This window comes from Coloeus monedula (genome assembly GCF_965178545.1).
Source record: "Coloeus monedula genome assembly, chromosome: 17".
Lineage (NCBI taxonomy): Eukaryota > Metazoa > Chordata > Aves > Passeriformes > Corvidae > Coloeus > Coloeus monedula.
In genome coordinates, this window is record NC_138797.1 from 12,644,201 (window position 1) to 12,658,141 (window position 13,941).

General features: G+C 44.7%; 1 protein-coding gene across 1 annotated transcript in view; it reads right to left on the reverse strand.

Annotated features, from left to right (window-relative positions):
- The window catches only part of PHACTR3 (phosphatase and actin regulator 3), a 100,899-nt gene that overhangs the window by 31,943 nt on the left and 55,015 nt on the right, over window positions 1-13,941 (reverse strand). The window contains exons 4-7 of the mRNA XM_082292758.1: window positions 10,623-10,805; window positions 5,877-6,080; window positions 1,883-2,147; window positions 692-939 (exon numbers count right to left, since the gene is read on the reverse strand). Of these exons, the coding sequence (XP_082148884.1) occupies window positions 692-939; window positions 1,883-2,147; window positions 5,877-6,080; window positions 10,623-10,805 (900 nt within the window). The remainder of the gene's footprint in view (window positions 1-691; window positions 940-1,882; window positions 2,148-5,876; window positions 6,081-10,622; window positions 10,806-13,941) is intronic.

Genomic DNA, 13,941 nt, shown 5'->3' on the forward strand with positions numbered 1-13,941 from the left:
ACAATTATTTTTTGATTAATTGTTCTCTGCCTGCCTTCTTTTAATGCATTCATGAAGAGAGTGAAGGATTCATTTCAGATTGAATATGTCTTGCTAACATGGAAAACATTAAAACCTTGAATGAAAAATAAATTTTCTAATGAGAGCTGATTATTTTGCCAAAGCTCACTGAAATAATTGCACAGGTTTATAAAATGCATTCCCCATATGTCTCAAGAAGGGGTAAAATGGACCAAATGGAGAGAAACTTTATTCTTTAAGATATTTTCTCTACATGTTTGTCCTTCCTAGATTGATTGGTCTCAATCACTTTTCCATGTACCATCACTGCATGGAATAATAGTCCTGAAATTCCAAAACACCACCAGTATTGGCACTGGGTGTACAGAAAGCTCTGGCTACTGACAGTGAGATGTCTGAGAGTGCTGCTGTTCATACAGAGCAGTCCAAGGGCTGCAGCAGTAACTGAGAGGGTAAAGCACAGTGATACATCTCAGTGTGCAGTACCTGCCAGGACAATCACAATCACTGTGACTCCAATTTAACTTCAGCTTTTCACCAGGATTCCTTCAAACTGTTGACGTGACAGTAGAGGAATTTACCCTTCTCAATATTTTCTGTTGCCTGCTGCCTTTAGAGCATTCCCTTCAGCTGCGAGAGTGTATCTTTGTAATACAGTGACTTTCCTTACCAGAAATAACAGAGTCATTCAAAACTTCCTCATCTTGATAAAAAACAGACTCTTCCTTGAGCTCTGAGTTCATGATCATGTTTTCTTTGTTCTCATCTGACTCTTTAACCGAGTTCCTCTTGTTTTCTGAGTCGCTGCCATAACTCAGCGAGTTCTCCTTCTCCTTGTTGCGCTCCATACTCGATGTTCTTGAGGGACGGACATCCACTCTTTTTTTTGGAGAGCCTTTGCTTTCTCTTCCGTGGAAGCTGTGGGTGGAAGATGCACAGCCCAGTTTTTACAAAGACTGTTTTATTGCTGCAGTAGAAACTTATATGAGAATGAGAAAAATGTCCTGTAGCTCATAAAGGACAGGGCAGGGAGTTCAGCATGGACCAACACAGGATGGCATTTTCAAGTTGAGAATGGCTAATGTGGATCTACTTTCCTGTCTCTGCCATTAAAATAAGATATGGAGGGGTGGTGACAAATGTTTTTCTTTGATATATATGGTCACAAGATAAACTGTAGTGATTAAAAAACCCCACAACAACATGGCCTTCTAATGTAAAACATGCGTGGCATAAAACATGACTATTCATATGATATTGTATGATCATGACAAAGGTTTAACAGGGCCTGGAAATGATAGCATGTGAATCTGTGCCCTGGGACAGTAGTTGTTAGGGAACTGAGAAATGATACCACCTTCACTCCAAAGCTCTGGAACAGCAAAGGTTATGTCTGTCCTCCTCTGATATACAGGAGGGTTTATAATGAAACGCAGATAAAGCACCCAATGTGCTTCCCAAAAGTATTTGTATTAAAAATGGATCTTGTATGTGCTCCTGTGCCAGCCAAGAGACACAGAAATTGCAGCATTTCTCATGTGTAGAGGGCTGGTACTTGGAGCAGGATGTGCCTTTGCTACTCTAACTTGATCAAGGATTATCCCATTACTCTATCTGTTTGAAAACCTACTCCATGCCCCAGTAGCCTCCCTATAAAGGACGAACATCCTCTGAAGTAGCTTCCAAATTAAGCACTTTAACCAGGGATGGATGTTCCAAGCAGTGACATCACAAGGAAGGCAACCCCAAGCTGTAGGAGCAATTAAAACTCTAACAATAGGGATAGGAACATTTTCCAAGAAAAAGGATGTGGTGGGATGAGTGTCCTCATGCAGCCCTGGAGCCAGGAGGCTGTAGGTACCTGTCCTGCCGGTGTTTGGTGGCCAGAGCCCTGTGGAGTTCTTCAATGACTCTGCTGGGAGGTAAAGGCAGATGAACGGCAGCCAGGTGAGGGGAACCGGTGGGCGTTGTTACCTGGCCTCTGCCATGGGGCTCTGAGCTTTTCTGGCCAGAGGGGTGGAAGAGGGCAGCTTGTCCTGAGATTTGGGAGGAACCAACAATGACATAGTTCTTCAGGATGGTGGAAGGAGGAGATTTCATGGCTGGGTCATCCATTTCACTTCCCACTGTCAAAACACAAAAGGGGAAGAGGCTGTGCAGTGCTCTTTTTTTTTTTTTTTTGCACAGAGCCTGCACTGAAATGCATTTGTTATATTGAACAGAGGATAAATGGTGATGTTTTGCTCTTGCTGTGAGGTAACTGGCTGAGTAACTGAGTTCAAAATGCTCTTGCTGCACCGCTCCACACCTTTAATCTAGCAAAATAGATGCCTCTTCCACTTCCCCTCTTTCTCACAGGATCAGATCCTCCTTTTTCCCAGCCCACCAATGCATTTTTTGCTTGCCCACACTGTTGCTCCTAACCACCAAAGTCTTGGGCCGTGGTGCCTTTCCAATCCAGCATTTTCTCTGCTGGACTCTGGCAGACTGTATTAAAATTTATGCCCCGTGGTTCTGAGTCTGGACAAAATGTACCAGTGTCTATTCGCTGCTGCTCTGTGACTGCTGCACAGCTCAGACCTCTGTCTTTCATATGCCCGTTGAGAAAATGCCAAAATCATTATAATATGAGGATAATGTTTGCATAACAAAACTTGCCAAAAGACATCCAAATGAAAGATGGGGTATTGAGCACTAACAAGAAAAAAGAAGGGTGGGGCAATCTAACTTCTTTTTACCCCCGGATTCAGGTATTTTCTATGCAATGTAAACATTTTTGTCTGAAGTTAGAGTTGAGTTATACATTTAGACTGATACATAACGTTTCCTAGCATTTGAATCTGCAACACAGTGGACATTTCCCTGGTTGTAAATTTGGTAGCTTCCCACCCTTAGGATAACTGAACATCTGGCCTGGAAAAGATGCTGCTTAGTTTTCCCGTTCTGCAGTCCTTTTCCCTCTCCCCCTAGATCCCTGTCCCAAGCCTCTGGCATACGGAGTTGTTTACACCAGCAGCTCGGGCTGGGTGTAGAAAGGCAATGCGAGTGCCTCATCCCACAGTATTTCTTGTCCCTTGTTGCCACCTAGTGCTTCACACAGGAATTTAAACTGGCACAGCTTGTGCAGCTTTGGTACAAATGTGTTTTCTCAGGTAATTTTTCCTTTTTTTCTGCTTACTTTTGAGATAAATCCTTCCATTCATAGCAGAGAAAAACTTCTGCTCAAGCCAGGATTATCCTGAAATAGGTCCTGTAACAAGGACTTGGTTCCACTTAGCAGGCTAACTTGCTAGACAACTGGAGAGGGTAAAAACCACTAACTTCAGATATTAAATATCTACTCTCAGAGCCAGCATCCTGCATAAGGGTTACCAAAAACATGCCTTTTCTTAAGTTTGCTTAAGAAGAGCTCCCGAAGTGATAACCAAAGTCTAACACTGAAAATCTGAGTGTGGCAACACTAAGCCTGGTCTCTTTTCTTGTTTGTGGGGTGAGAAGAGCATCCTTCAATGGGGAGGGAGAGCTGCATCCTCAATAAAATCTCTTTTGTTCTAAGAAGGTCTAACATCACTTTTTTCATTTCTGGGGCTGTTTGTGCACATTTGTGTCCCTCCAGCCCAGAACCCTTAGCAATGGCTTTGTCCATCTCTATGCACACAGGAGACAGGGCTCAAACTAGCCCAAAACTTACCCTGTTTAAAATCTGCAAAGTCTGAAAGCACAGGGGCATTTCTCCAAGTGTCAAAGTGCCTGAAGTGCAATGCCTGAGACACCTTCCCACCCCAGAGCTCCTCCTGCACTGATCAGGGTGGCTGCTCGAGCCAGAACACAGCTGAGCTCCGCTGAGCAAACATGGCGTTTGGTACTCAAGGGAGTTTTGATTTTGTGCTACGGTGGAGATTGGACAGAGGACATTTATTATCATTGCTGCCCATTGAATCACAGCCTGAGGGAATGGACAAAACCATTTCCTGAGCCACTTTATCCTCTGCACAGGGAGAAGGGGTCTGTGTTCCCTCAGGGCAAGAACCATGGGTTCAGCTCAGCCCTAAAGCAGGAAAAGAGAAGACTTTGTTTCGTCTTTACACCAGCTTGTTCCTGGAACAGGTCAAGGGCCAATTTCATCCTCATTGCAGCTTTGGACAATATTGAGAATTTCCTGAGATCACACCTGATTTGTCCTAATGACAGATGCTCAGTGAATAATCTTGCAAAGTGATGTCTTGGCACCGTGCCCTGTTCCTCCTCTCTCTGATTAATTGGTGCTTGACTTACTCCTCACTCCTCTGCTGACAGCATCCCTGGCATTGTATAGGGGGGAAAAAACTGAACACAAAAGAGCTTTTCAGCCTCTTCATCTTCCTTTTCTTTCATAATCGCCCTCTCTCCCTACACTTTTGTATTTCCTCTCACTCACTGACGGTATTTGTTTAATTTTAACTTAGCACTGCCTCCACATCCCCACAAAAATAAACATGTATAATCACTACTGGAAAAGGGTCTAGAGTTACTGGAGTCATTGAGAAAATTAAAAGTCGTTCTTTGCGGAAAATGTAAATGAGAATTAAATACCAAAACCCAAAATATCTCAGATGCTACAGGAAATACTTGGGTTAAGCAGCAAAATATCTGAACACTAAATGCTCTGAAGTGCCTGGTGGAGGTGTAATCTCTATGCCCTGCGTGGGTCAGGTTTCCAAATACATCTGATGCCAAGCATGGCCTTCTCCTCAGCTGAGCAAAGGCACAGGAGGCCTGGGGCTGCCTGTTCCTGTTGCAGGGTGGAAGGGGAGCCTCACCCACAGCACAGGATGGTGAAGCAACCTGAACAGCAGCTCCCAAGGAGCACTAAAATACCATTTTGAATCCAGCTCCCACTTGAGTTATTACAGCGTTTAAGCACAGACAAAGTATGAATTGTTTCCATGGGAAACACATACTTGTAATTTTCTTCAGAGAGACTGAAACCTCAGTATTTTCTGTAAGGCCCAGTGGTCAGGTCACAGTGCCTCTCTGATGTTTTGTTTCCTGGTGACTTTGAAAACCCTACTCATTGTGCCAGATGATGAGTGTGGATGCAAATCAGGGCTCACATAATGGCTGTCATTTAAAAGTCTAAATATCCAACAGGTCTGACATTTAGATGTCAGGACTTGATTCTAATTTGCAATAAGGCCCTTTTAACTGCTTTTACCATATGTAGGGACCCTGAAATTGGAACCAACTAAAGTCATTCTCATTTTAGCACCCTTTCTGCAGTGCCAGAATGCTGAGAAATGTAACAACATTGGCAATACATTAGAAAATCAGGCCCAGGGGAATTGCTTTTGGAAACATTCAATGAAGTCTGGCACAGAGGATTGCCAGGTGTATCACTCTTGTGTGCTCTGTTAACGAGACCAGATTTCATAGCTCTAGTTTAGACCTGCCCTAGAGAGCAAACCCTTCTGACAGAAACCTCTGCAGAACCTTTGACTTGAACCAGATTTTGGCTGCTGTCCTGCTCTCCAGTGGGAGTCTAGGTAATGAAAACATTTAAATCTTCCTTATGTTTTATGGCATATCGATATGAGCATGGGATTCAGCAGATGTCTGCAGTTGGTTTGATTTGTTTTATGTGTGTTTAGTGCTATAGACTCACACCAAATAATCCCCTGAGAGATTCAGATAAATATGTGAAGTACAAAGATCAGTGCATTGTTATCAGGCAACCAGACATGGTTATGGCTCATTCAGTTTAACTGGCCTGATTGTCAGCAGTTTGGGGCTTAAAAACAGACATGAGAAAAGGATTTGATAGGAAGTGAACAACACATAAAGGATGGGAAAATCTTTACTGAGCAGTGATGACTGACCTGTTATGTTCTTGGTGATCTTGGAGATTGCCTTAGGTGGTGGAGCTGGGAGCAATGGAGGGCTGGGAAGCTGTGCTGGGTTTCTTTCTGTCTGCTTCTGGGGGGAATCTGTGGATTCAGGTACAGGTAAGGCTTGTGGACTGTCTTCAGATGCTGGCAGGCTGGCATCCTCCAGTTCTTCCGTGGGTGCTGAAGGTTTCTTGGCTAGTGGGAAGGTGTGTGAAATTAATGGAACACAAAGTTAATAATGACAGGCCAGGGGACAATGCCAGGAACATTCAGAGAAACTGAACACATGGCACACAGCTAGAAGCACTTCTTTTCCACAATGAAAGTAATTGTGAGAAACAGCCAACCAGCCAGGGCAGGTGAAGAATAAGATGTGGTGAAGAATAAGATGTACGAGGATATTGAAGAAATGTTAGTTTTGATGTTCCTGAGACAACTGCTGAGCTTCCTTTATTTCCCTAAAGCCTTTTCCCCCTGACTTTTTTTTTTTTTTTTTAATAATGAGGATAGTAAGGCAAAGCTACTTCTGAGAACTGCAATGAATTTTCTCAGAGCACACAGCTGTGGTGCCACAGTCACTGGGTGAGTCTTCTGTCTAGGAACACACAGCCAAAGGGCAAAGAGTATCAAACCCATATTATTACCTAGAAACTGACTTTCCAATAGTTGATGTGTTTATTTTCCCCATATGATTTTTATCTTATTTAGTACATTATTTCAACTTGCTTTCCAAGTCTCCTTACACTGTATCTGACTCCAGAGCTGTTGAGCCTGTCCTGAGGTTAAAGTTGATAACCAGAAAGAACCTGCCACAAAAAAGATTTGCTATCAGATGTGAGCAGTTGGAGTGGAACAGGGGACCAGTGAAGTGCTCAGGAAAAAATTCAGTCTCCAAGGCCCTAATTTGAGATTGTGAAGCACTGCTCATTTCAGGATTGTCTCTGCAAGGATGGTAAAAACACTTAGCTGTGAAAGCTAGTGCAGGCTGAATCACTAAGCAGTTCATCAAATTGACCAGGCTGTGACGAGGGCACAGGGGAATAGATCCAGAAAGGCATGAAGCTGAAGCAGGATATATAGGTGGAATTTCAGTGATGAAGTCCAAAATTAGCATCCTTGAATTCTGCTCAGATACAGCTGCTCTGGCAATGCCCAGACTTGCACAGAGCTTCACTGCTGGGCTCTCACTCTGTTGCATGTCCTGATCTCTGCCTTGGCAGGTGTGGGGAACCACTGAGAGGCTTGAGGCTGACTCTGATCCAGGTGCCCAGCCATGGCCAGGCTCCCTCCAAACTGCATTTCCAGCCACTATGGGCTCAGCAGCAGCCATGAGGGTCATTTTTCCTACCCCAGCAGGCAAAGCACTCATCCAAATGGGGAGATCAGTGTTGAAATCTCTCCCAAGCACAGAATTACAGAATAGCTTGTGTTGGAAGGGACCTTTAAAGGTATCTAGTCCAACCCCCTGAAATGAGCAGGGACATCTTCAATTACATCAAAGTGCTCAGAGTCCCATCCAACCTGACCTTGGATGTTGCCAGGGATGAGGCATCTACCACTTCTCTGGGCAATGTGTTCCACCCTCATTGTAAAAAAAATTCTTCCTTGTATCTAGCCTTCCTTCTTTTTACAAACATTGCCCCTTGTCCTACAGGACCAGGTCCTATCAAAAAGTTTCTCCCCATCTTTTTATTAAACTCCCTCTAAGTACTGAAGGGCTGCAACAAGATCTCCCTGAAGCCTTCTTTTCTCCATCTGGATGACCCCAACTCTCTCAGACTGCCCTCTCAGGAGATGTGTTCCATCCCTCTGATCCTTTTGATGGGTCTCTGGCCCTCCAACAGGTCTATGTCTTCCTGTGCTGAGGATCCAAAGCTGAGGTCATGCAGAGCATGAGAGAGGTCCAAACTCCTGGGCAAATCCCACTTCTTTTGGCACTCTGGATTGTCTAACCAGAGGACCTTTCCCTCCACACCATTCTAGGGCGTCTCCTGAAATCTCGCTGCAGTGGCACCCACAGCTGCTGCATCACCAATCTTTTCTTGGCTCAGTTTTGTGTGTCTCGTTGGGAATTCAAACTCTCTGTATTAATGATCATTCAGCAGCTTCGTGCTCAGAGTGCGTGGGGAGGCACCAAAGCACTCAGGCAGCTGGAAACAATAGCACTAGCAAGATAATGGCATTTAATTTGTTGACAAACAGATTAATGAGTATGCCTAGAAGAGGAGGAATGAGTATTTATCACTCAAAAGAGACAGGAAAGTAGAATAAATATGCATCATTAACAGGAGTTCTTGTGAAATTTGTCATGACAGGAAAGCTGCCGTATGTGATAGTTATGTGCATTATAGAAGGAAATAATTTTTTTGAATGTACTTCTAGGGAAATGCTTTGTTCCAGGGTGACATCCCTTGGGTGTTTGTGCCCACTGCACAGGAGACAAAATGGGTAATAGAGGAAGGGAAAAATAAAGTCACTAATGGGTTACATTATAGAAAGATCAAGAGCCCCAGTAGATGTGAGGAGCTTGAGAGGAAAATTAGACAGATTTGAGTGCATTTCCCTGAGTGGAGCAATGCTTTCTCTGGCAGTAACTCCAGAATCAGTGGGTGTGCCTGTGACAGGAAGGGCTGCTTGGCACAGGTGCAGAGGAGCAGCCACAGTGGGACCTCTGCTACAGAGAAGGTGGATCCCAAACACTCTCAGCCCCAGTCAGACTTTTTTGGTCCTGAACTCCACCCTGGTCTGGGAGTGGTGTCAGGCAGATCTGAGTCTGGAGCACACAAACCCATTAACAGATTTCATACTGCAGAGTGAATATTATCCTGCTGAAAATATTCCAAGTGCTCAGCACTAGGCTCCTGCTGGAGTAGCGAATTATTCATGGAGTGCCACTTGTCAAAATGCCATCTCAATCTCATTACCAGGTAGAAATCCTCCCCTTGGGACTGGCCCCAAGGCTGCTGGCAAAGTTAGGTGGGAAAAACCACCCTCTTTGTGCCCTGGCTGCTCTTTTTCTGTGTATTAACATGAACATGAAGTCTACAAATTGTGTTTTCTCCTCTTCCCCTCCTTGGCCTTTATCCCCCATCCTCAAGATGACATAGAACACACTGGGTACAAAGCAAATATATTCACTTTGTTTCTAGCTGGTCACTTACTCATATAGATTTCTAGAAAGACACCCACTGCATTAGGCCTGGATTGAGCTCAAGGGCAAATGTTATAAAAAAACTTGACATTATAATAAACTTAGCAACACTGACAATAAACTCTGACAATTTTGAAGAGCTTTCCCACCCATTTAATTCCTTCAGGTGCACTCACTAGAGACAGGAATGTTAGGAAGTACAGACAGGGATAAATTAGCACATTAAGACTAGATCAGCAGTAATTCTTTTGGAAGCCAGAGGTCACCAATGGAAGAGGCAGAAAGATTTCCTACAAATTGGAGTCTCTCAGACTAGGTAGGCAGGAGAATGTAATCCCACAGGGATTTTTGTGGAACCTTGGAAAATGATGCCTCAAAAAATGGAGGAAAAGAAATACAGAAGACAGGAAAGATTGTTTCAGGGAAACAGTAAAAGGAACTAGGATTCGGGAAAGAGACCTAAGAAATTGGGATGATTTTGAAAGGTTCAGTGCACAATTTTGAACACACTGCAAGGTAAATTTTAAATCACAGTATGAGTTTATGCAGAGCCATAAGGTTAAGTACATGACACCCTATTGGTGCTATCTTTCCATGGTAGTACGTCCCCATGGCAAGAATCAGAAGTTCAGAAAGAAATTTCATGAGTGATACAGAATTAAACACCCTAGAAAAGAGAAGGAAGGAAAGAAACCTGTAATCTGGTGAAGATTTTATCTGGTGGTTTTAAGAATAGCGAGATGAATGGGTTTTGCCTCAGCTAATGAGGGAATGATTTCCATTCTGAGCTGCTGAAGCAGGCTGAGGGTGGAAGCAGGCAGGGGTGGGCTTGGGGAAAGCAGCCAGGGGCTGGGACCTCCGAGAAAGCAGGGCCTGAAAGGGTGGGACAGAGAACAAAAGGTAGCCGAGGCAGATGGAGAAGGTGTAAAGATTGACCAGAGGCCAGGAAGATCCATAATCACTACATGGCACTCCTCACAAACCAGGATAAAGAGTTATCTCTGCAGCTTTGCGTTTCTTGGTTGTCAGGAAGTGAATGGAACCCTCCAGCTGCTGGGTTGTGCCTGGCTGCTCTAGTCCCTAGGAACTGCTGCCGTGGATGAGCTCACCGGAGCAGAGCTGCATGAAAGGAGCTTGGTTTAGCTGATCTGTGCTTCTGGTATCGAACTTCACTGGTGTTTGCAGCATGCTGGGGACAGGGTGATGATATGGACAGTGTAGGCTGTGTATTGACATTGCTCTCCTGAGCCAGGACAAACAAATTCAGGCTTGGCACAGAAGTTTAAGAAATCTTTTTAAGAGAAGCTTATTTCATCTTCACAGCAGCCACTGCTGATACCAAAGGGGCACCATGCCAAGACTGGATCATCTCATAATTCAATTAATCCCATCATGCCAAGCTTTGTGTAGTTCCTCAGTTTGGTAGGAGTCTCACAAATCACTTTTAAGTACCAATTGCTAACCCAGTATGGAGCTGAGCTGAACAAGGTGCTTTGACCCTTTAATGCACTGACAAATTCAACTCCTCAGCAGAAGTATTTTTATAACACTTCATAGTTTTTTTGAAAACATTTTCTATCCAATACCTGCATCTTCGTTTGGCTCATCCAAGTGCAGCTCGTCACCAAAGGAGGTCACATTTGTTGTGGCTGCTGTTGTGGTCTCCTGCTGCCCCTCCTCTGAGGTGAGTGCCTGGCACACGGGTGCTGGAGCCTCGCTCTGCGTCGCCCTCGTGGCATCGTCACCGGTGCAGGCTTTGCCTTCAGAATCTAAAACAACAAATCATTTAATCTTAACTAAACCATGAGTAGTGAAGGCTGAGATCCCCCTGCTATCCTCTTGAGAAGAGGGAGTCTCAAGCTTCCCAGTGTTCAGAGGACTGAGACTTCTCTTAGAACAGCACCCGATCTCTCTGTTAACCACCTGTAATGCAAATCCTGTGATTTGTGATCCAGCCCATCTGGATACTAAAACCCACTCAGTTTTCTCAACGAGGCACCTACTTCTGTGGGCATTCAGCAGCCTGAGCAAATGGCCACTGTGCTCTGGAAGTAGCTGCCATGTGGGAGACGAGCAATGGGCAATCAGAGGTCTCTGGGAGAAGGCAATTCTTCCCTCGCACAAGCAGAGCAGCACATGCCCAGGTTGGTCTGACATGTCTGGGTTGTGTCAGGCTCTGTGCACGACTCGCTGTCATCCAGTGATGCTGGAGCCTTGCTGAAGGAAAGAAAGGCTGCTCACATTCCCTACCGAACTGCAGGTTTTTAGCACAGTTTTAGTTACTCAGCTTTGAAAAGTGTGTCCTGTGTGATTGAGCTGATCAGAAATTCAAATCTCTCTTCATGCAGACCTAGAAACTGCTCCCTTTGCTTACTCTGAAAGATTTTTGTGCCAGTGATCCCTGCAGCTGTACGCATCTTGATGACTGAAGCTTTTCTAGTATTCTCCTATTCAGGCAAGAGTCCTCAGAATACAAACCACCCTTTTACTCCTGCAGAATTTACAAGATCTACATCACTGTTGCAAACCACAGAAAGCAATCACTTCCCTCCCTGGGCAGCTCTCCATGCTGATGGACACTCCTGCTGTTCACCTCCCAGCTTGTATTTCTCAGCCCTGGACACTCCTTTCTGGAAGCTCCTGACAGGGCTGTGTTTTCTTGCAATGGTATCACTACAAGTTCCTTGAACATTGAATTAAAATAGCAACATTCACAGTTGCCTCTTTTTGATGCTATTTGGACAATCTGCAGGGTAATTTCCTATGCTTTTGGGTGAGGCTATCAGATTTTGGCCCAGAGATGCTGCGGAAGGGATGCAGTATTTTTGCACATTGAGCTCACTCAGTCTGCCTCATAATCACGTTTGGTGAAAAGTTACTGTTCTTAAAATAGCCCTTGCAGTAGCACAGTTGCTATGATACAGGGAAGGGGAGTGGGGAAAAAGTTCATTGCCTACATTTCAGCTCATTGTGAAGGCAGCCTGTACACAATCATGGGTGTGTGAACCACTGCCCGCGTTGCTTGACAGGCAGCCCTTACCCCAGTGCTGGAAGCACAGATAAACCTCATCAGCCTCGTGCTCACAATGGGGAGAAACATCGAGGGGGGAGCTCCCTAAATGTGTTCAAGGTAACACTGCTCTGCACGTTCCTCACATCCTTGGGAAAGGCAAGCAGCTGTCAGCTGTGCCACAATGAAACTGCAGCCAGAGACAGGGCTCCTTCAGTGCCCGGCCCATGGAAGTGCAGTGAGTAATGAAGAGATGACAGGCAGAAGACATTCCTGTTGGAGGATTCCTGAGGCTCACAACAGCAATGTTCTTGGGCAGGAATGATCAGCGTGTGCTTTGATCAAAGTGGATGTGCTGCTTTGGGTTGCAGTGGGTCCCAACACCATATTTTAGAGATGGTCTGGAGACACAACAAAGCACAGACCTTGATCTATGGGTAAGGAAAATACCAGTCCTCAGTATTCCAAGGTAATCAGGAGCAGGGCTGTGATTTTGCTGGGAATTAACCCCACTGTATGCCAGATCCTGCAGCCTGTAACATCTCAGAGAGTTAGAGAGTTAAGCTGCTTCCCTGGAGTGAAGCTGCATTTCGGGAGTTTTCCAGGGGCAGGTTGGCATCTGGCTGTGTGAGCAGAGCTGGAGAGGAAAGAAGGGCACAGACGTGGCCCAGGCCACGCAGTGAATGGGCAGCCAGGCTGGGGGTTGTGTGAGGAGAAAGGGTGACATAACCTGCCAGGGTGACTCATCACCCACCAAAGGACGGTGCAATTCCACCCTGGGCTGCTCCCAGAGCGCTGCAGATCCTGCGCCAGCTCTGTGGAGAGCTCAAAGCCACACGGGCCACTGCCAGGGCCACTTCCAAACGCTGCTGACAGACTTTATGCTGTGGGTCTGAGTGGCATCTATTACAACAGCACGAGGCTTCTCAGGCTGCAGCATCATGCCAGTTGGGCTATTTATGAAAGTGAGCAGGAATCAGCTCCTGGGAGTGGAGTAGAGCCTGATGGAATAGAGGGATCTGAGGATTTACCGTAGTCTTTTAGCATAGTATTGCTGCTTTGACAATTGCAACTTACTGCGTAAACGAGGACTTAGCCTTGAAACTGCTGCCACTTCAGCTCAGTCCAAGTAGGGCACTAATCATTTACTGAGAATTATTTGGGTCAGTTTTTTATTCCAGTTAATAAGCTGCTTCTCCTAATATAATAAAATAACCCTGGAGATTCACAACACCCCATAAAGAAAAATAACTTGCAGACAGCTGCAATGTCCTTCAGCTGACTGTGATCCATTCTTCCCCTTCTGGGCACAGGGAGGCACTGGATATTTGTGTGATGTTTATAGGAGCTCTAGGCAACTTTCCTGCAGACAGGTAAGCAGTCTGTTTGCAGCTGTCTGGTTAAAAGCACAGCTTGTCCTCACACCTTACTGGAATATATTTATTTAAACTATTTTGATTTTGTTAAAATGCTCTTGCTGCTTGGCATTGCCTTCTCCTCCCAAGCTGTTCTTTATGCATGCAAGAGGTTTATTGATTCTTCATTATTACCTCTTAATGTGCTCTACAGAAGTTTTATTTTACTGTTCTTTTGCAGAGCTGTACGTATGCATGTTTTCAAATTCATGGATTATAGGGAACTTTCTCACTCCTAGTGGAGATGGTGTATATCCAGTAGTGCTAATATGTTAATAGGGCAACTAATTATCTAGAATTATGAGAGACACAAAGACTTCAATGGACAGGAACTAAAAATGAGCTTTCTAAGAACTTCCATTTTAGAATAAGCTGATGGTTTGACAGATTATTTAACATGAAACATAAAATACATCCAACAAAATAATATTAAAATTGCTTTACTGCCATGGAAAAAAAAAAATCCTATTTAAAATGCTC